Source organism: Trichosurus vulpecula, chromosome 9 (assembly GCF_011100635.1).
Source record: "Trichosurus vulpecula isolate mTriVul1 chromosome 9, mTriVul1.pri, whole genome shotgun sequence".
NCBI lineage: Eukaryota > Metazoa > Chordata > Mammalia > Diprotodontia > Phalangeridae > Trichosurus > Trichosurus vulpecula.
Genome location: NC_050581.1, coordinates 172,961,651 through 172,984,382, shown reverse-complemented (window position 1 = coordinate 172,984,382; position 22,732 = coordinate 172,961,651). Strand labels below are relative to the sequence as shown.

The following is a 22,732-nucleotide window of genomic DNA, read 5'->3' as shown; positions in this document are numbered from 1 at the left end:
AGTGATATCTTTATAGGGTAGCCATTCTAATTCTTATTATGAATAAGAAGTTATCCTAAACCACTTTTTGGTTCTGCCTAAAAAGACTCATCTCACAGTTATTTCTATTTGAGGGTGGAAGGGCAAACCTCTGAGTTCAATGGTGTGGGGAACTCCTGGTGGAAAATTCCTCCATTTGATCTTAATAACCAATTCACTTATAACCCAAAACCTTGGAGAATTTCCTCAGGCAGCCACAGCATGGGTGATTTGCTTATGGTCCCACCCAACTTTTAAATATCTGAGACAGGAGGCAATCCCAGGTTTTCCTTAACAGGTGCCGAGCCCATTCTTCAGTCTTTGAAGGAAGGACAAACAATAACAATCCCATTCTGCTTCCTTACCAAAAACAGTGCAACACACAGCCCAGGAATTGTGTCCAAAAGGACAGGGTGCCCCTGGACCAAAGACTTGTCAAAATAACAACCATTAGAGGATCATAGATTTACAGCTGGAAGAGATCTAGAACCCCTGATTTTACAGATGGTCCTGAGAAATAAAAGTGGATGGGTAGGAAGCAGACAAACCTTCTGCTGTGAGACCTCAGGTTAGAACCATGATAATCAAGGATGAAGAAGGGCAGCACGGTATATTGGAAAGATGATTGAATAACAAAATTCATCTGACTGAAGGAACAGAAAGTCAAGAACCTCATAAGGAATAAAAAATAAAAAGGAGAAGGAGGAGCTTTAGCAGCTCTATATGTCAAACTACACAACAAAATAGTATTCATAAAAACTATTTGGTACCGGTAACAAACGGAAAAGCTGATCAGTGAAAGTGACTGGGGTACACAAGATGCAGAAGCAATCAAACACGGTAATATAGTGTTTCAAATAATAGGACAACAATTACTGGGGTAAGGAAAATAATGCCAAGAAAACTGGAAGGCAGTCTAGAAGAAATTAAGTTTAGATCAACAAATCCCACCATATACCATAATAAATGCCAACTGCAAACATCTAGGCAGCTAGGTGGTACAGCGGATAGAGTACAAGAGGCTTGGGAGTCAGGGAGACCTGAATTTAAATTCAGTCTAAGAAACTTATATTTAACTGTGACTCTGGGTAAGTCACTTAATTTCTCTCAGTCTTAGATTCCTCATCTTTTTTTTTTTGGAGGGGGGGAAGGCAGGGTAATTGGGGTTAAGTGACTTGCCCAAGGTCACACAACTAGTGTGTTAAGTGTCTGAGGTCGGATTTGAACTCAGGTCCTCCTGACTCCAGGGCCAGGCTCTACTCACTGCACTACCTAGCTGCCCCTTATGCCTCATCTTTAAAATGGGGAGAACAAGAGTTCTTACATAAAAAGGAATCTGGCAGGTAGGTAGTGCAGTGGATAGAGTGCTAAGCCTAAAATCCGGCCTTCAGACACTAGCTGTGTGACTCTTGCTTGCCTCAGTTTCCTCATCTGTGAAATGAGCTGGAGAAGGAATAGCAAAACACTCCAATATCTTCACCAAGAAAACCCCAAATGAGGTCACTTAAGACATCAGACATGAGTGAAGTGACTAAACCACAACGACAACCTCAAAGAGTTGCTGTAGGGATGAGAGAACATGAGAAAAGCACTGTGCAAAATGAAGCACTATAAAGGCTAGCTATTATTATTGTGCTGTCAAAAATGCCCCAAATCACTAATAAGATGAATGCATACTAAAATAACTCAGAGGTCCCACCTCACATCCATAAGACTGGCAAAACTGACAACAAAGAAAAATGACAACTGTTGGAGGGAATGTGGGAAGACACATACCAATGTGCTTACTGTCTGTGCATCTGTGAAGGACTTGTATGTACAAAAATATTTATAGCAGCATTTTTTGTTGTAGCAAAGAAATGGATATAAAGAAATGGGTATTAATTGGCAAATGGCTGAACATATGAATGTAATGGGATATTATGTAAGAAATTTTGAAAGGGCTAGGCATGGCGGTACATTCCTGTAATTCCTGCTACATGGGAGACTGAAGCCAGTGGATCTCAGGCTCAAGAGTTCTGAGGAGCAGTAGGGCCAAAGCTGGTTGCTGTTCACACAAAGTTTGGCATGAATATGGTGCAGCCCCAGGAGTGGTGTGAGGGGAAGGAAGGGGGAGACACTGAGATGCCTATGGAGGGGTAAACTGGCCCAGATTAAATTCTATGGTGATAGGATTGGGAAGGTCAAGGGCTGCTATATGTCCAAACTGGGTGGGATGGGAAGAACCAATCTCAAAAAAAAAAATAGAAAAAGGAATGAAAGGAGGGAGACAGGAAGAAACGAAAGAGAAGAAGGGAAAAAAAAGGAATGAGTAAAGGAATGTATTAAGAGAAGCTTGACAGGACTTATATGAACTGATGCAGTGAATAGCAACCAGGAAAACAATGTATACAAGTCAACAATGACTGCAACATTGTAGCTATAAAGTAAAACAACTGTGAACACCAAAATGACCAATCCTGACTTCAGAAGAGATTTGTACTTCCTACCTCTTGGCAGAAATGGGTGGACCAGGTGAAGAGTGAGACAGACATTTCCAGACATGGCCAATTTGTGAATTTGTTTTATGTAACTATGTACTGTTGCCAAGGAGGGCTTTAAGTATTTTTGGGGTGGGGAGGGAGGAGAATTGGGCAAGATCAGAGAGGTTTTAACAGTGATACTAAAAAAGGAAAAAGAGAGCACGCACTAATGAATCACCAGAAAAATCAATAGAAAAGAACAAAATGAGGATCAGAAGGAGACAGATATAATCCAGAAGTTGTTAGAACTACCATTTTAAGTTTTAAGTATATAAAAAACCTAAGCTATACACAGTGGAAATTCAGTTTGACATACATAATCTTCTTTTTCTGTTCTATATATTGTGAAATGTTAATGTTCACTGATGTCTGTCAAGTTCATAACACTAAGAAATTTAAAAAAACAACAACAACAAAAGAGACTGGAATCTGGGAATGTGGGTTTGAATCTTTAGTGCAACAAGTCACTTAGCTGGGTCAAGTCAAGTCAGCAAACATTTATTAAGTGCCTACGATATAGAATTTCCTAGGTATTGGTGCTATACCACTGGGGATTCAAAAAGAGGAAACAGTCCCAGTTCTCAAAGAGCTAATAGTTTGATAGGAGGTGACAATATGCAAATAACTAGTGCAGGATTAATTGTGGACAGTCTCACAAGAAAGGTACTAAGTCTAAGGAGGACTGGGAAAAGCTTCCAGTACTGGGGTGGGATTTTTTTTTTTTTGGCTGAGATTTGAAGGACTGGGGAAGCCCAGAGGTAAAGCCAAGGAGAGAGAGAATTGCAGGCGTGGGACACAGCCAGTTGTATGACCTTGGGTAAGCTATTTGAACTCTCTGGGCCTGCTTCCTTATTTATAAAATGAAAGAATTGGACAAGATGATCTCTAAGGTTCCTTCTAGCTCAAAATCCTGGGAAAGACTCTTAATATAATCAAATATCATTTTAAAATGGCCTTCTTAGCCAAAATATACAGTCATACTTTACAAAACAACAAACAGATAGTATACTAACAAGCTAACTGTAGAAACAAGACAGCTAATTTTGTTTCTTGAGTAAGTAGGTCATGGTCAAGGCATATGGTAGTAGGCGTGTTCTGATAAAACATGAGATTAAACTGAAGAAAGAAGTATAGAGTGGCCCAGGTAGTGTCTATGATTTTAGCTATCATGATATTACAAAATGGTGTTTGGGTTCTCTCATGATCTGTCCTGTATTTGTTGAGGGGTGGCAGTGGGGAATATGTAAGATAAATACAAATCAAACCAAGCTGTAGGTTTCACCTTACACCTTGCAAATAGGCAAAGATAACAAAAGATGGGGATCTTCATTGCTGGAGGGGTTGGGGAAAGATAGGTACAAAAACCCATCATTGGTAGAGCCATGAATTTGTCCAACTACTCTATAAAGCAATTTCTAATTATTCTAAGAAAACTACTAAAATGTTCATTTTCTTTGTGTGGACTGCTAGGCATCTGAAGAAAGTCAATGATTAAAAAGGTCGCATAGGCACAAATATATCTAAAGGAACATTTTTTTTTTTTGTGGTAGCATAGACCTGGAAACAAAATAGAGGCCCAATGATTTGGTTAAAGCTAATTAAGTGAGTGTAATTGAATATTGTTGCATTCTAAATGATGAATATAGAGAAATAAGGGAAGACATGCAAACCGATGCAAAGTGAGGTAAACATAACAGGAAACATCGCATCATCGATGATTCCAGCAGTGTAAATAGAAAGAACAACCACAAAATAATTGAAACTGAATTCTCAGACCTACAAAAGATGAAAACAATTGAAGATGCACCTTCTTCCCTACTTTCCCAAGGGTGGGGGATAGTGGCTGTGGGACAGTCCATATAATTGGATGATTACTGTTGATTAGTTTTGTAAAACTGCTCTTCCATCCCCACCCCACCCCCCTTGTTATAAGAAATGATTCTCTGGAATAGACAGTAGGGAGTGATAGATTAGAAAACCCAGGTGATATAAGAATGAACTTTTTTTTTTAATTTTAAGAAATAAAGGAATTGTTTTAAATTCAAACCAGGGCACAAAATTAAATTTTAACAAATGGATAGCAAGTCTAGTAATGAAAAAGAAATACACCAACCTGGGTGATTAAAAACTGATTGAGAATGTTTACTACAAACCAAGAATACCTAGTGTACTTTATACTTAAACCTCTGAATTAATACCTTGCACAAAGAAACAATGAATATTAGGAATTCAGACAAAGTGGCCAGACTGATAAACTGATAACAGAGCGATAATGACTAGTCAAGGGGAAAGAGAACACCATTTAAAAACAGCTAAACTGGGATTAACTTCAAAGCTACCAATTTTGGTCCCTGAAAACAGATGATAAAATATTATCTGCATATAGAGAGAAACAAATAAAACAAATCTCTCTTCTCGGTAGGCGTATGGGCTATAGATTTAAGAAGGAAGGAAGGAGGAATGGGAGGAAGGAAACGAGGAAGGAAGAAAAGAAAGGAAAAAGGAAATATTTCCCAATTTATGCTTTCTTGCCATGAATAGTATGACATATGATTGACTGAAAGATTTAGTGACAAATTATTTCCAATTATTCAGGTGAACATCCAAAACAAGGAAACAATAATTACTCACCTAACAATCGCTTGTCCTCGAGTCAAACCTTTAATTTTTTGATAATGTTCTATCACTCTGTCCTCACTGTAAAAAAAAAATCAATAAAAAAATACATGAAGCTCATGCTTTTTATATAAGGCAATGTCTCAATTTCCTGATCCCCAGATAAGGGAAGAGAAAACCCTTATTTTGTTAAAACAAACACACAAATGACTCTTTGCAGATTTGTCAGGGTGGCTCAAACATAGAAGTATTTCTTCTCCAGCAGGGGGAAATCCCATTATAATGCTGCTTCCTGGTGGAGACAAGAGGGGCTGAAAAGGTTCAATGGGAAAAAGTAATCCTGAATATTCTACCCAAAGACAGGTCTAGTACAGCTCTAGAAAGATTTAGGTATATTAGCATTTCTCCTCTCCCTCCCCCCCCCCCCCCCGTTCTCCCCCCCTCCCCGTCCCCCTTTATTTCCGCATGTAGATCTTCTGATAAAAACCTGATTGTCAAAGAACAGTCCAAATTCTCCCTCTTCGGTCAACAACCAGCATTCCTCTTGGTATTGACTGAGAGTATTCCTCACATTCCAGAGTTTTAACAGGAAGTCCCTCCCCAACCCCACCCCCCAACTCAGTTTTAGAAGGCAGATAAGATCCTAGGTGGAGAGCTGATTTAGTTAACCTTGGTGATTGGTTTAAATTGGTAGCTTAGGGTTTACAGGGTATTCAACTTCGTAGCTTAACACAGCACTTATCACCGTCCACTTAGTCATCAACAGAAGGTAGGATCTTCCTAACCGTGTATTTTTTTGTATCCACTTTCATAAAGTTTTGGAGAAAACAAAATTCAGTCATTTGTCATGAATAATGGAGGGAGATAACATATTATCTAGAAAATGATTCTATGGAAACAGCGAAAATACAAATAAGTAAACCAACTCTAAAGATAAAACAACTGGGCGAGCATAGGATCCAACTCTGCCTCACTCCACATATCCATTCAGTGGCCAGATCACGTTGTTTCTACCTCCACAACATTCTCTGATCTGACCCCTTCCCTCTACTCACATGGCTAGTTCAGGTTCTTATCACCTCTCACCTACATTATTGCAACTGCCTCCTAATTGACCTAGGTCTCTCCCCACTCAAGTCCAACCTGTACAGTGTTGGCAACTGATTTTCCTTAAGTGAGTTCTGACTATGCCATTCCCCTCCTTAGTGAATTCCAGTGACTTCCTATTGCCCCAACATAAATTATAAAATCCACTGTTAAGTTTTTAAAACTTTGCACAACCCGGAGCCACAACCTCTTTCTAACTTCATCAGACATGACTCTGATGTGATCTAGCCAAACTGTCCTTCCCTTTCTTCCTAACCACCAACGCTCCATTTCTTGTCTCTATGCCTGCCCATCCTTCATGCCTGGAATGCACTCTCTCCTCACTTCTACCTCCAAGCATCTATCTATCTCTTCCTTAAAGGTTCTGGAAACGTTTCTGACTCCCTCCTCCCCCAAATTGTGTGTGCCCTCCCTCCAAAATTACTTTATTTTATTTATTTATGTGGCATTGATTTGTATATGTTTTTTTGCTGTCTCTTCCATTAGAATATAAGCTCACTGCAAATATAGTTTGCTTCTGTCTTTATATTTACATTCACAAAACACAGCACAGCACAGTAGATACTCAATACTTGCTGATTAATCGAGAATTGGGAATTTTAGTAGATTTCCCATTCATTATGAGGCATCGATGTGTGCGACATGGCATCTAAGAAATGATGTAGATTTCTGGTATTACTTAGAGGTATTACGACATTTCCTTTGCTCTCTGCAGGGTCAGACTCCAACTGAACTACTGTGTTTGGTTCTAGATGCCACACTTTAGGAGAAATAATGGAGAGTGTCTAGAAGAAAACAACTGAGTTATTAAGTGTCTCAGACTCATGACATTAAGAGCCTTTTAAAAAGCAGGGTCATGGGGGCAGCTAGGTGGCACAGTGAGTGGAATGCTGGCCCAGGAGTGAGGAGGACCAGAGTTCAAATCTGGCCTCAGACACTTGACACTTACTAGCTATGTGACTTTGGGCAAGTCATTTAACCCCAATTGCCATCTGCCTTCCCCTTCCAAAAAAAAAAAAAAAAAAAAAGCAGGGTCATGGACTCCTTTGAGTTGTCTGATCAACTCTAGGATCCCTGTCTAGAATGCCTTCTCATGCATAAAATAAAATATATGATATTAAAAAGGAAACCAAAGGTCAATGAAAAATAAAGATGTAATTTTTTCCCCATTCAAGTTCATGGACCCTCTGCAATCTATCTGTTGACCCCTGGGGACCTCTGGGTTAAGAACTGGGGGGAAGTTCTATGCAGGGAAGAAGACTTAGAGAAAAAAAAGACTTAGAGAAATTTTAAGATTGCTATCTTGAAATATTCACAAAACTCTGATGTGTAAGAAGCATTAGACTTGCTCTAATTGGCCATTCAGTGTGGAACTAGGAACTGTGGAACAAGAACACTGATCTAGGCTGGATGTCAGGAAAACCTTTCTTAGAACCAGGATTACCCAGAAGGATAATGGGCCACCTCAGAAGAGTGTGGGTTCTGTAGCACTGGAATTGTTTAAAGCAAAGCCTGGATGGTCATTTGTCTGGGTTTCTAGGGTCAGAGGATCATGGACCTGGAGCCCCAAAGGGCCACTGAGACCACAAAGTCCAATACCCATTTTTAACTGATGAGGAAAGGAAGCTACAACAGGTTAAGTGACTAGCCCGCCATGATACTGTGTGAGGAACAGGGAGCGCTACACAGCCACTGTTGTCCCTGCTTAGGCTCATTTCAAAAACAGTTTATCAAATACATGGACACCCCTCCACATTTTTTATAATATTTAATAAAATTAAGTCTTATTACAGAGTGTTTGACCTTCTACTAAACAACCTATTCATTTAATAGTACATAGTAAGGTTCTTTTCAGTACTTTATAAAGAATTGCCTCAGTTTCCTCATCTGTAAAACAAGGAAGTTGGAATAGGCAATTGCTAGGGTCTCCCCCTTTCTAGCTCTACCACCCAATGAATACACTCAGCTCCTTTTTTACCAAGAACTTTACCAGTAACCACTACATAGCAATCTCCAGCAAGACCAGATCAAAGCCATGGACTTAGACAAGAGTCAGGCAGGAAGAGGAATTTCTATGGGGAGTCCCAATGTTTACCTGTTTTCTTTGATAGCCCATTTGTTTTTCTGAGGTCAGATATCATCTGACCCTTGATGTCTTCCACATTTTTTCCTATTTTCAATCCCATGAAAAATATTCAGCTCTCGATAGATTTGGTCTTGTGGGTCTTCCCTTGGTAGACTGTCAGATCTTTCAAGGGAAGGACTCTTTCTTTTCCAATTTTGTAACCCCAGCACTTAGCACGGTGGTCGGCACACAGGAGGTGATTACCAACTGTTTATTGACTGACTTGTGTTTGCATCTTGATGTGACTTACCAATAAGCAAGGGATGGGTGCTCTTGAAGCGTCTGGGTAGGAAACGCAGGCAGGGTTTTTAAGTCTTTCCTGGCATTGTCATCACTAAAAATAAAAGCAAGACACAATGATCAGTCTCATGGTCAGAAATGAAATGTTTTTGATGTTTGTAATCGTGAAAGCAACAGCCTCTGGGAAATGATTCTTTTATGCAGCATCGGGTCATTAAAACAGGATTCTTTGGGCTGTGTCACATTGGCAAAGCTATTAGTAAACAGAGAGAATGAAAAAGTCAGCAGGATGAAGTCAAAAGAACCTGAGCCCAGAGGGCCACTCGGTCAACACTTATTTCTGACATTTACTAGCTGTAGGACCATGGTCGAATGACACAATCTCTCAGCCTTGGTTTCTTCGTCTGTAAAGCAGGGATAATAATACTTGCCCCATACACCTTGCAGGGTAGCTATGAGGATACCAACATAAAGCATATAAAGTGCTTTGCAAACTTTAAAAGCTATATACATGTTAGCTATTATTATTAATAATGCAGTCATCCAAAAAGCATTCATTGGGCATCTGTAATTATTTACACAACAATAAGGGAAGAGAGCAAGATACAGAAGATGTCTGTAAAATGATTTGTAAATCTTAAAAAGTACCGTATCGAGGTCAGTTATTATTATTATTAAGGACCACACACTAGGAGCTCAGCCTTCACTAAAGACGTGAGACAATATAAGGTAGTAGGTCAAATAACTCAGTTCAATCTAACAAGTGTTTGTAAAGCACCCATCATGAGCCCAGCACTATGTGGGCTGCTGGGGATACAAGCCAGTGGTACTGACAATAAGTACTTTGGGAGCTCTGAGCAACAAGAGATTAATGAGGGTGAGAATGAGAAGGGAAAGCTTCCTACTACCCTGAGGCTTCATCCCTTCCCCAGCAGACTGCAAGGATAAAAGATAGGAACACCCATACATTGTTGGTGAATTGGTAAAATCAAATCGGAACCATGCTAGAAAAGTGAAGAAATTGTTCATAACCTTTGACCACAATCCTAGCGATACAGATTCAGGAGGTTCAAGAGAGAGCATGGGATGAAAAAATATTTGTAAAGCACTGAGTAAGTGTTCGGCATACTATAGGCACTAAATTAATGTTAGCTATCGTCATTATTATTAGTGGGAAAGGGCAAACATATATAAAAAAATGAGAGCAAGACTTTCTGTGGTGGCAAAATACTAGAAACAAAGCGGCTGCCCATTGATTGTGAAATGGCTAAACAACACGGGGTATGACTCCAATGGAAATGATTGCATTGTAAGAAACCACAGATATGAGGAACTTGAGCAAACTTGGGAAGACTTGTTTGAACTGATGGAAAGAGAAGCACACAGACAAAAGGACAATACACAAATTAACCATAATAATGTTTAAAAAAAACAACATCATTAAAAGACACAAGAATTCTGATCAAAGGGATGATCAATTATGACTCCATAGGTCTGGTGATGTAAATACCTCTTCCTTGGAGTAGAAGGTGGTGTACTACAGGTGCCAATTGGCACAAACATCAGACATGGTCATGGGGTTGGCTTATATTACTTTAAATGTGCTTTGTAACAAGGGTTTTGGGAAAGTGACAGCAAAGTAAACAAACTCAAAAGCAACAATAAATTAGTTTTGGAAAAAGCTTTATGGAGGAGGTGGGCCCTGAGACGGGTAAGAGGTCTGATAGTGAGAAAGAGGAGGGCAGATACAAAGTATCACTGATGCCAACAAAACTGAGAGCACAGCTGGGTCACTGAGCATAAGACGAGGTTGATGGATAATAAAGAAGTCTAATAAAAATGAGGGAATTTTGATTCATTCCATCGTATAAAAATTACCACTTCCAGTCTTTCTCTCTTTTCTCAAAGCTTCATGTCAAAAAATCTCAAGGCTGTGAGATGATCAAATGAGAGGATATCTATAAAGTGCTTAGCACAGTACATGCACACAGTAGGCGCTCTATAAATATACCCTCCCTTTCTCCCAAAATCTGAGTTGTTGCCTTCTTCTCTGATGTGCATCCCTGTCATGATGTGGGAATGATTTGGTGTCCTCATTTGGAACAAGTAATCTATCTAGATTTATAGGAACAATCTCCAGCCTGGACACTGGTCTAGGTCATGTTATGAGCTGGAAGGTACTTTAGAGGTCCTCAGAGCTGGAGGCATCAAACTCTTCCAAAGTACCACCCAAACCAGTTAAAGATATAATTGGGAAATAGCAGAATAAATATACAATAAAACATGCACAATGTTAATATGTGGTTTTCTAAGTCAATATTGCAGCGGAAGGGACCCTGTTTTTATTTCAGTTTGACAGCACTGCTCCAGGCCAATATCCTCTATTTTTATGGGCAAAGATGCTGAAAACCTTTCTGTTGTTGTTCAGTTGTTTCCTTCATGTAGGACTCTCTGTGACCCCAATGGGGTTTTCTTGTCAGAGATACTGGAGTGCTTTGTCATTGCCTTCTCCAGCTCATTTTACAGATGAGGAAATTGAGGCAAACAGGGTGAAGTGACTTGCTCAGAGTCACACAGCTAGTAAGTGTCTAAGGCTGGATTTGAACTCAGGAAGATGAGTCTTGACTCCAGGCCTGGCTCTCTATCCACTGTGCCACCGAGCTGCCCCCTTATTCAACCATGAGACAGGTCAAAAGTGCATTCAGGAAGCGGCAATTCCAGAACCTCTAACTCCAAATTTGTCATTCTTTCTACTCAGCATGTGAAAGATCTAGATCTCTAAGTCCCTGAATGAAATCAAGTTGCTTGGAACATGATTTCACGAGGACAAGCCTCTCTATTCATAACAGATCTTAGTGGGATGGTTCGACAATCTTGGGAAACTGGTTTTCTGCTGTCTAAATGTCAAAATATACAATAATTCAGTTTGTTCATTTTAAAGGTCACCTGCCAGCCCACAATAGTTATTTCTTTTCCTTCCTAACTTATTTTATGCACTCTTTCACATTTTTTTCACCTAAAAATGCAGAAAGTGTGTCTGTCAGAAGCCCATTAATGCAAAAATCTGTGTTCTTGGGTTGAAAAATGAATCTTTATGAAAAGACACGAACATAGAATCTCCTAGGTTCCCCGACCCGGAAGAAAAGGAACTATAGGTAAAAGGACAGGACCGGTGATTTCAAGGATATAGGGAATTCCTCCGGTATGAAAAAATTCCCTCTCCTGATATCATTAACCGAGGGTATTTCCAACCCCTCCCCCACCCCAGTTCTCCTTCATTCACTTGTATGATTGCTATGAATTCCATGCTCATTTCTATGCTGATGAGTTCCAAATCTATTTATACAGCCCTAACCTCTCTGCTAACTGCCAGACCTACATCTCCAACTGCCTTTTGGACATCAGGACATCTTAAACTCACTATCTCCAAAACAGAATTCACTATCTCCCCCCTCAAAACGCTCTTCCTTCCTTAGAAACTTCCCTATTACTGTATATGAAAAACATCATCTCTTTATGTCACTTTAGTAATCCAAAGGTTGTATATTTAGTGCCATTTTCTCTTCCTAGGATGTTCTACTTAAGATTGAGTGATAGAATGTAAAGTCTTTGAAGACAACCGTTGTTTCATTTTTGCCTTGATTAATTGGTTTCTACATTCTTATCCTAAATCTGTCTTTTGAATTAATGTTCCAAAAAGGTTAAATTTTGACATCTTTATAATCAATACAGATTTATCTCTTCGGAAAATACAGTGGAAAAGAGCATGAGATTCATCTGTAAAGCTGGGATAAGAAGAAGCACCTACCTCAGGAGGATCGAATGAAATAAACTGTTTTGCAAACCTTAAAGCATTATGTAAATGCTAACTGGTAGTACTGCTACTGCAGCCACCTTGTGGCTACCACCCCCACCACCTAACCCCACCACTGCTACCACCATCACAACCACTGCTGCTGCTGCTGCTAACTGTTATTAATACCACTGCCACTACTACTAGTCACCACAACTCCTCCTTCTCCTCCTCCTCCTTCTCAGAGTTAAGTCAACAAGCATTTGGATGTGTTAACTCATTCTCAAAAACAACCCAGTGAGGTAGCTTAGCCTGAGAAAGGTTAAGCGATTTGCCAGCCAGGTTCAAGTAGCTGTTAAGTCTTTAAAAGTAGGATTTGAACTCTCGGACTCCCAGTAATAAGGCTCCATCCACTTTACCACCTTAGCTAGGTAGGTAAGCAGAGCACTTAATAAATAAGCTTACTCGGTGCCAAGCACTGTGTTAAGCAGAAGAGGCAGGCCTAGAGAGCCACACTGAAGTAAGTGATTTGGGTGACTTGCTCAGGGTTACATAGGGAGGCAGGGAAGAGGGCCTGGAAATGGAGTTCTCTGCATACAGAGCCCATAAAGGCTGACGGGCCCAACGGAGATGTCTGACTCCCAGCAACACCCAGGAAATTAATTTACCCTCAAACAGAACATTCCTGAGCTCTGATGGAAACATAAATGTTATTTTAAGCATGTGTTTGCATGGTGAGGGCATGAACACTTGGTTTATATGTGTCCAGGCTGGAGATTGTTCCTATAAATCTAGATAGATCACTTGTTCTAAATGATGACATCAAATCATTCTCACATAATGACAGGGATGCACAATTAAGAAGAAGCTTGACTCTCTCATTTTATCTGATCTTCCCCAAAGATCCTTTTAAGATCCAGGACATGAAGCTGTCCAGAATCAAATAGGCTGGAATGTGGAACAACGAGGTATTTATATATCACTGGCATTTATACAGTGCTTTAAGATGTGCAGATGTGCAAAAAGTATTTTGGGTACTTTATCTCATTAGAGTAAGTTAGCAATCCTTTCAGGGGAAGGTGACTAGTACAACAGAAAGAGTATTGTGCTTAGAGTAGGGAAGGCTGGTTTCAAAGCCAGCCTTTGAGATTTCCTACATTTGTATGATCATTTTACCCCTTTGGTCTTCTGCTTCAGTATCTGTAAAATGGAGGGTGGGTGAAATAGTTTAGATGCTTTCTGAAGTCTCTTGTTCTAAATCTCTGAGCTTGATACTGTCATCCCCACTGTTACAGATGAGTCTCAAAGAAACTAAGTAATTGGCCTCAGGTCACACAGCTGGTAAAAAATCTGAGTAGGAATTTGACTCTAGGTCTACCCCTACATCCCAACTCCAGGGCTCCTTCCACTGCCGTGGTAGAGATTATATGGTCCAGGTTGTTGTTCGTTCTTCGTTCTCAAAGAGGACCATGACATCAGGTAGGTGATACTATGACATGCAAGTGAATTGGATTTAAGTGAGGCAGGGCTGTACAAAGTCACCAGCCTCACCTTCTTCTCCAGAGCCACCTGAGTCCAATGGCAAGCCACAGATCGTGACAACTGGAGATGGCCCTGATAGAGTAGGAAACCTTGGCCTTTTTAAGCTCTCTTTAACAAGGTCTCAGTTTGACTGAGGCAAACCACCATTCAGCTAATCACTGGCTGGGTAAGAAATGAGGCAGAAGATTGCCTCTTTAACCTAGTGAAAAAAACAAGTAAATCTGGAAGGGGAAGACCCTCAGGGTTTCTGGCCAAAACAGAAACAATTGCTATTTACATTCACTCTGAGCCAATCAGAACCCAAACAATGACCAAGTAGGGCTTGGCTGGGACCTATTGTTGGCCAATCAGTGAGAGCAAAAGTGATTCAGGTACCAAGTAAGGGAAAGTGTTTGTTTTTAACCCTTTGGTTCCCTTTTTGTTTCTTCTGCAGCCCGTTGTTCTTCCTCTCATTAAAATGGAACCTTATTCCACTGACTATGGAAGTCTAGGTGGGAGTCACATCTGTTAACACCAGTTTTAAAAGATACATGCAAAAAGTTGCCTGGCTGACTAAACAGCCTCTTCCTTCTTGTGTGTGCAAAATTTGGGGCCCACACATACTTGTAAGCAAACAGCCACCCCAGCAAATATGTGCACCTGCTCCCGCCTAATTGCAGGCTCCCTTATTCACTCCCAGGCACAATTAGCCACCTGCCATGCGAGGGGGAACACTCTTAGTGGATGACGGTGCATGCAATTAACAAATTGGGGGCCCTAACATTTCCTATATAAAATGCAATCGAAATAGGACTCTCTTTCAAGCTTTTTGCTGCATATGCCTCCTACACTCCCCTGAGTGGGGAATCAACAGGACAGTTAAAAAACAAATGCTTCCTAAAGCAAAAACTCAACTTCTGTGGGGATCTCAAAGCCCAACTTCTGGGTGTCTACAAAGGCACATCTGCACCTTCTGCATAATGCATACTTTGAATATACAAAGATTTGAAGTAATAGCAATGTGTCACCAATGTAGTTAAAATGTATCCCAGGATTAACCTTCATAATTTCACAACCTGTGACAATTCCGATGCTATAAATATGAATTGGTACAACTATGCATATGCCACCCAAGGGCCCAATGGGCCTCTTATAACAACGTCTAAAACCTACTAATTTGTCGAGTGGCCCTGTTCAAATCGATTCCTTTCTCCAAGTCTCAGCTTCCTTGTCTGCCACAATGAGGCAAATGAACTAATCCGCTTTCATCTCCAACACTTCTATGATTCCATTAACAGGCACGCAAGTGACACAGATGAAATAGTCAAGAGGAAGTTCATATTGTAAAAAAGGCTTCTCAGTGGCCTTCTGCCCATGTAATGTGCTCTCCATATCTGGTCCCCATGCATTTGGACCTTCTACAAAGGGTTCAGCACCTTTTTTTTTTTTCTGTCCTGGACCCTATCTTTGAAGGTGTTTAAATGCACAAAATAAAATACATAGGATTACAAAGGAAACCAATTCTAGCAAAATACCCAAGTCTCAGTACAACTTCAATATTAAAAACAAACAAACCAAGTTCACAAGATTCTAGGTTAAGCATTCTCATTCTGCCTGAAGCCTTTCATGACCCTGCCCCAACCCATCCGCTAGCCCTACCCCTGCCCAGTTACTTTGTCTTTATTTTGTTTATATTTATTTATGTAGGTGTTGTCTCCTCCATTAAAATATAAGCTCTCTGAGGAATGGGACTGTTTGATTTTGGTCCCTACATCCCCAGCCCTAGCACAAAGGCTGGCACACAAATGTCATTTTTAAAATGCTTGTTGGTTGACTGATTGCCATCCAAAGATTCCCTGCCCCATACTGATCTGCCAATGAGAAATGTATGTCAGGTCATTGGTTTTAGCCGTATTTGTCTCCTCCTACACTGTTAAGCTGCTTTTGCTGGGAGGCTTGTTAAAAAATCTTCACGGTCCCTAATTATTAATAATCAGAAGAACCCAAAGTGAACAGTAAAGTAGCTAGGCCAGTAGGTGTAATATTAACCAATCCATTGAGCACATACTACCACTTTCTGTTGGGCCTGGGGACGCAAAGATAAAACTTCCCTGCTTCTGAGGAGTTGACATTCTTCCACAAAGGATATGTAGCATTGTACCAGACAATAAATACAAGACAGGCAGGCAGGCAATAGGCAAGATCCTCTTAGGATACGGCGTCTGAGTTGGGTCTGGAAGGAGGGTGGGGATCCAAAGAGGTGAGAGGGAAGCATCTGATCTACCGTTAATGATGACAACCTACTTATGCTACAGGCACGAGGGAACCCAGGATGGCTACTGATCTCCCTAGATAACCTACTTAGCAGAAAGTTAATGACTGACTAACCAACCCATCCGGGACCCTAGAGAAGATAAGGTTCTCAAAGCCAGCAGCAGAATTAGTACCTCTGGCTCTCTCAATTTGAAAAAAATCAAAAGCCTCCACCACTTCCCCAGGCTTCCAGAAATGTTAAATAGGTACATGCAAGCCAAAAGAGGGTACCAAGAAAAAGGAGAGGGATTTCAATGGTGTCGATCAGTGGCTGCAGAGCCGATGAGGATGAGGGCAGAGAAGGGGCCACTGGATTTGGGGACTGGAAAGTCACCGACTGGACGGTCTTTTCAGTATTAACGGAAGGGGGTGAAGGACACATGGCAAGGGGTAGAAGAGAGAATGGTAGTGATACTAGGAAGAAATTAAGTGCCACAGTTACCGTACTCGTACTCTTTCCGGCCCCTGGTGTTCCATTAACCAAGGATATTGTCCAGATCACAGAAAGACCAGGATGGGTCGGCAAACCTTTAATTTTGGGTTTTTACTTGGAGAACAAGAATTTAATCTTAGAGTCACCACTGATTAGTGATGTTAACTAACTGTATTTATTAGGCCCCCTTTACTTCCTGGGCAATGTTGTCTATCCCTTCATAACTCTTTCTCATCAAAATATTTTTTTAAAGTAGTCATCTCCAAGGATCATAGGAACGATAGATTTTGTGCTGCAAGAGGACTTAAGCAACTATCTAGTTCAGACCCCTTCCATTAGCAAGAAGCAGTCAGGATGTGAACCCAGGAGACCTGAGTTCAAATTCCAACTCTGCCATTGAATACCTATGAATGCAAAGAGAAATCAATTAACCTCTCAGGGATCTCATTTTCTTCACCTTAAAATGAGAATGGATTGGACTAGATACAACAGCAACAGCAAGCATTTATATAGTATATAGTATGTGCCCAGCACTGTGCTAAGTGCCTTTCACAAATATTACCTCATTTGATTCTCACAACAGCCTTGCGAGCCAGATACTATCATGATCCCCTTTTTACAGTTAAAGAAAGTGAGGCAAACTTAAAAAAAAAAAGTGAATTGCCCAGGGTCAGAAAGTATCTGAAGCCGAATTTGAACTCAGTTCTTCCTGACTCCCTGTCCAGTGCTCAATCCATCATCATCCATCTAGCTGCCTTTTTAAGGTCCCTTCCTACTCAAATTCTAAGATCTACAATGTCTTTCTCTCACAAAAATAAAGATACTACTGTAAAGGGGAAAAAAACCCCCACAGACAATGCCTTTCCACCCCCCCACCACAAGCCCTTCACTCTAACACAAGATTCCCAACTGACACCCTCAACAGAAATGAGAAGTTAGAACTCTTTCAACAGAAATCAAGAAAAAGCAGGCCTAAGATGACTGCGCAAGGGTTCATTCTGCTCAGTTTCCACTAATATAAGTGGTGTCCCTAATGCCTTCCTATTAAAGGAATGAGGCCTCCATAATCAATCTACATTCTCCACCCTTGGAGATATGACTGGCAGTGGGATCCACTCCCACTCTCTCTCCATCTAATGTCTTCCATATGCCAAGATAGCTGTACTTGAAGTTCGTTACAAGTGCCATCATTCTTGGGTGCTGACGTCAGCCAACAGCAGCTTATGTGTCTTATTTTTTAAAAAAGTTCTCTCTCTCCTTCCCTCCCTCCCTCCTTCTCTCTCTCTCTCTCTCATATTTCACTAGTGTAAAGAAGTTCCAATTGGGGAACATCTTTCTGTACTTTCCACAAATATCAATCAGGAAGAGAGGTGCTTAGGGTACCAAAAGTGACTGGCCCAGGGTCACATAGTTAGGTTGTGTCAAAAGCAGAACTTGAAACTGACTTTTTGTTGACTCTAAGACTGGCCCTCTATTGGTCACACCATACTGTCTCTCCGGAAGGAAGGAAGGAAGGAAGGAAGGAAGGAAGGAAGGAAGGAAGGAAGGAAGGAAGGAAAATGGCATTCATAGCAGGTTACATGGGGGTAAATTGATGTTTATTAGGCACAGTCATACTTCAGAGACTGAAAGGCTTTTTTCCTTATTGCTTCAACTATTAAAGTCCCCTTCTCCCCGAAACTACCTTGTATTTATTTTGTATGTATTCTGTATATAATTATCATACATAAAGAAAATAAGTTCTTTGAGGACTGAGGCTGTTTCATTTTTGTGTTTGCATCCTCAGTGATTAGCTTAGTGCCTGGTTTACAGTTAATGTTCAATAAATCCTGGCTGACTGATTTCCTTGGTACTTTCTCCCCCACTAAAACAAAAACAAAAACCAGGCCATAGCTCCTCTATAGTTGGAGTTGCTGTTATTGGAAAATCTATCACTCCATGGACAATCTAGGAATGACCCTCCTCTCTGCCTTTAGCTAGGTCAGTCCTAGGACTACAGCCATGCTGCCCATCCCTGGTGCCATATTCAAGAGTCTATCCAGCCTGGCAGGACCTGGCTGTGTTTAGGCACTGATAGTTTCACATTGAAGAAACTAGAGTGAACTCCATACCAGAGGGAGACATGAGAATAGGACTGAAGGGGTCTATAAAATGACTTCTATGTAAGAAACAATCCTGTCCCTCCCATTCCCTAATTTAAGATCTATAAGGTTAGGAAAGCAAAGAGACTTAGCCAAAAGTCACACAAGTTCAGAGGAAGTGCCAGTGTTTTTACCTCCAGAACCCAGGACACTGTATGGAACATAGATACTTAACATGTTGATTAACTGACCAACTGAGGTAGGATTTGAACCCAGGCTCTGACTCTGATTCTGGCATTCTTTCCAGTTTTGTTTTGTTTTTAACAATAATGTTCTATATTATTTTTAGCATCTTAACAGGAGAATTCCCAAGCCTTATTATTCCTACTTCTTTCAGATAAGATTATCATTGGCAAATTGTTGAGTACCTGAGCCCCAAAGAAGGTACACAGACAGCCTGCCTCTTATCCATTCTCTAAATGGGGGCCCAAGTCAGTCACAGTACATGAAAAAGAATCTGGAAGTCCTCCTTCCAAGTTCGGAGGTCCAAAAATGAACTAGATTGCCTCTAAAGTGTCCAAGGAAAACAGTGGTGGTTCTTCTTTGAATCTGAAAAATTATTAGCGGACTCCGACATTTCCTTAAGTTGTCTTGGTGCCTTTTGTGTGTTTTTCATACCAGCATTTTCTTCCACATAAACTACCTCTCCCCACCACACTCAAGTAAATACGACAAGGATCTCTGATCTTTTCTTTGTAACAAAGAATAACTGTTAACTTTAGCTAATAGACACTTTGTTAACTTTGCCTTAAGGTCTATGTGACAGTCTGCACTGGTAGTCCCCTACATTTCTAAAGAAAGGTGGCAGGTCCATTTCCTCACCTCTTCTATGGGCTACAATTAGTCATCACACTCACACAGTTTTGATTTGGTGTTCGTCATTTACACTATTGTGGCCATGGTCTATATTGTTTTTCTTCTTCTGCCTCTAACATTTTCATTGATCTTCTATACTTTGTTTCTAAACTTCCTACATAATTTTTTGTCTACAGCATTTTGGGCCCAACCTACATGTGTACCTCTGCTATTCTATACAGAGTTCTGGATTGGAATCAATGTTTTTAAAAAATGTTGAGTAGTTCTTGATAGGAACTCTAAATAGAGGGAAAGTAAATGGAGGCACCTAGCGAAAGACAGCAGCCGCCATGTGATTCTCTTGGCTCCTCCAAAACCTTCTCTAGTAGGCATTCGTGTCCAAACAAGAGAGTCCAATGTATTTACCATTCATTTATTTCTCATTTTTTTTCTTCAATCTACCTAAAAGGAGTGCTAAGCAAGAACGTGGTCCATCTGGTTTGTAATACAGTTAATCCCTTCCACATCTCGACTTTCCCCATCAAGGTTCTGATATATCACAGGTTGGCATAAGAAATGAAATGGGAATCTGGAGGGAGTTTTGAAGAAGTTGCAGATGACACATGAAGGCCAACAAAAGATGCAGAAAAAATTTAGAAATTTAGGAATGCATAAAATATATGTATAATACTGTACAATATCGATACATGTTATCTTTTTAATACCATAAATATATACAATTTCTTCTCTGGTATGAAGGGAGGGTGTTATGCCCCTAGCTTCTGTGACGTGGCACTATATTGTGTCAGAAAGAAAGGGAAAACTCAAGAATGGCTGACAGCTGACATTTATAGACCACTTTTAAGGTTTGCTGATGTGATCTCATGTATGCCTCTCAGGAAGGGGATCATGAGTCCCACGTTACAGGAGAAAGGAAGGCTAAGAATGGTTAAGTGATTGGATTTTTCCATGGTCATACAGCTAGCAAGTGGGCGAAGTACAGTTGAACCTATAGCTTTCTTGGCAGTCCCTTGAGGGCAGGGACTGTCTCATTTTGGTCTCTGCAGCCCCAATGCCTGGCACATACTAAACTGTTAATAAATGCTTGTCAATTAATTCTTGGCTCCAAGTCCATGTCTAAGCACTCTGCAGCAAATGAATTCCCTCACAGGAAAAATGTAATGGTCAGCAATCTTGGCCCCAAAAATGAGATGAGGGAAAAGCTTGACTTTTCTTTGGGCATGGGGGAGGGAATTGAAAATGGAGGAACAAGAACTATGGGTAGAGAATGTTGCTTACACTATCAGCCACAATCACTGATTGGCTGATTTTGTGGTGATTTTTTTGTTATTAGAAGCAAAGGCTCACACAGAGGCAAATCATATGGGAAGTGTTGTGTTAGTTCTGTGGTTTCCTTGAACCTGAAACACACGATACACACAAGTGGTGTACAAAAATAGTAAATATTAGAGATAATGTGATGTAGAAATATAGAGATATGAAGGTGGAGAAAATACTATTAGAGTAAGGGGCGATCTGGGGCTGTTGGATTTAACCTGAAATTGCCTTTTAAGCACTTGCAGTATCCCAAGGCACCAACCTCTGTACAGGAAGGGTTGAGGCTTCCAGTTTCTTTGGCAGTTCAGAAATAGGAAAGGCACCTTAAGTCTAAATTACCTTCTATTAAAATAAAACAAAACTCTGTGCATACACACAGTAGGACAATTGATTTACTGTTAACTTGTAGTTCCTCCTCAGTCCAGCCACACCCACAATCGATGGAAGGAATTCCTGGTGTGGAAAATTTTTACACAGATACAGATCCTTAGACCCTAGATTTAAGAAAGCTCCTGGGGGAGGATTGAGAGCTTAATGATTTTTCCAAAGTTACACAATTTTGGGTAAGAAGCAAGACTTGAACCTGGACCTTCCTTACTCCAAGCCTCTCAAACTTCAGTAGCCCCCTACTCAAGAAGGTATGTTAATTACTTGATTTACATATGAAAGAACTTAGGGTTCACTCTAGTGACACTCCTTAGGTTTTCTTAAGGCTTATGTGATATCACTTAAGGGGCAGCTACATGGTACAGTGGATAGACCACTGGGCTTAAAATAAGGCAGACACATCTTCCTGAGTTCAAATCCAGCCTCAGAAACTTACTAGCTGTGTGATCCTGGGCAAGTCACTTAACCCTGTTTGCCTCAGTTTCTCATCTGTAAAATGAGCAGAAGAAAGAAATGGCAAACCACTCCAGTATCTTTGCCAAGTAAACCCCAAAAGAGGTCACGAAAGTCAGATATGACTAACAGCAGCAGGTATCACTTAAGCTTCATGTAAATAACAGCATTTCTTTGTTCCCTAGGGTCATTTATGGGGTCCAGTGGAAGGAATGTTTGAATCAGAGTCTGAGACTCTAGGCTGGAAGGTGGCTAGGCCACTTACTACCAAGGTGACTTGGGACAAGTGAACCCCACCCAGGACCTCCATTTCCTCCTGGAAAATAAAGGCATTGGACTAAAAGAATTCTGATCTCCCTTCAAGCTCTAGAGAGTTGATCTCTTGAACTCTCCTCTTTGATAAAACCTCAGAAATTTTTTCAGGTAATGGTCTAGTCAAAGGGAGTTTAAGGGAGACAGAAGCATTGATTTAGATGTTGGAAGGGTTTTAGATGTCCAGCCCAACTGCTTTCTTTTAAAGAAGTGACTTTGCTTATTACATTTACTGATACTTTTAAACTATCATGTGTATTTCCAATCCTATCACCAACTAAAAGAATTTTTTTAAAATGGATAAGGTTGGAATCTGTGCTCACCCCTTGTGTATACGGAAATATATAAAGCCTTTATAAAGTTTTCCAAAGTAGGGATGCTATTCTCACTGTCCTAGAGTTCGCATCAAGTCCAACCCTCTCCTTTAAAAGATGGCAAAACTGAGGCCCATGGGGTCAAGTGAATTTGCCCACGTTCACCTGAGCTGTTTAGTTGCAGAGGTCAATTTGAGGCCAGCTCCTCTAGATTCCAGAATCAGTGCTATTGTTTACAAGGCTAGTATTTATATATCGCCTTAAGGTTTGCAAAGTGCTTTACAGATATTTTCTCGTTTGGTCT

General features: G+C 40.5%; 1 protein-coding gene across 2 annotated transcripts in view; it reads right to left on the bottom strand.

The window, feature by feature from the left end:
- The window catches only part of FRMD4B (FERM domain containing 4B), a 159,959-nt gene that overhangs the window by 48,426 nt on the left and 88,801 nt on the right, over window positions 1–22,732 (bottom strand). For both annotated transcript variants that reach the window (XM_036738724.1, XM_036738725.1), the window contains exons 8-9: window positions 8,639–8,722; window positions 5,172–5,237 (exon numbers count right to left, since the gene is read on the bottom strand). In XM_036738724.1, the coding sequence (XP_036594619.1) occupies window positions 5,172–5,237; window positions 8,639–8,722 (150 nt within the window). The remainder of the gene's footprint in view (window positions 1–5,171; window positions 5,238–8,638; window positions 8,723–22,732) is intronic.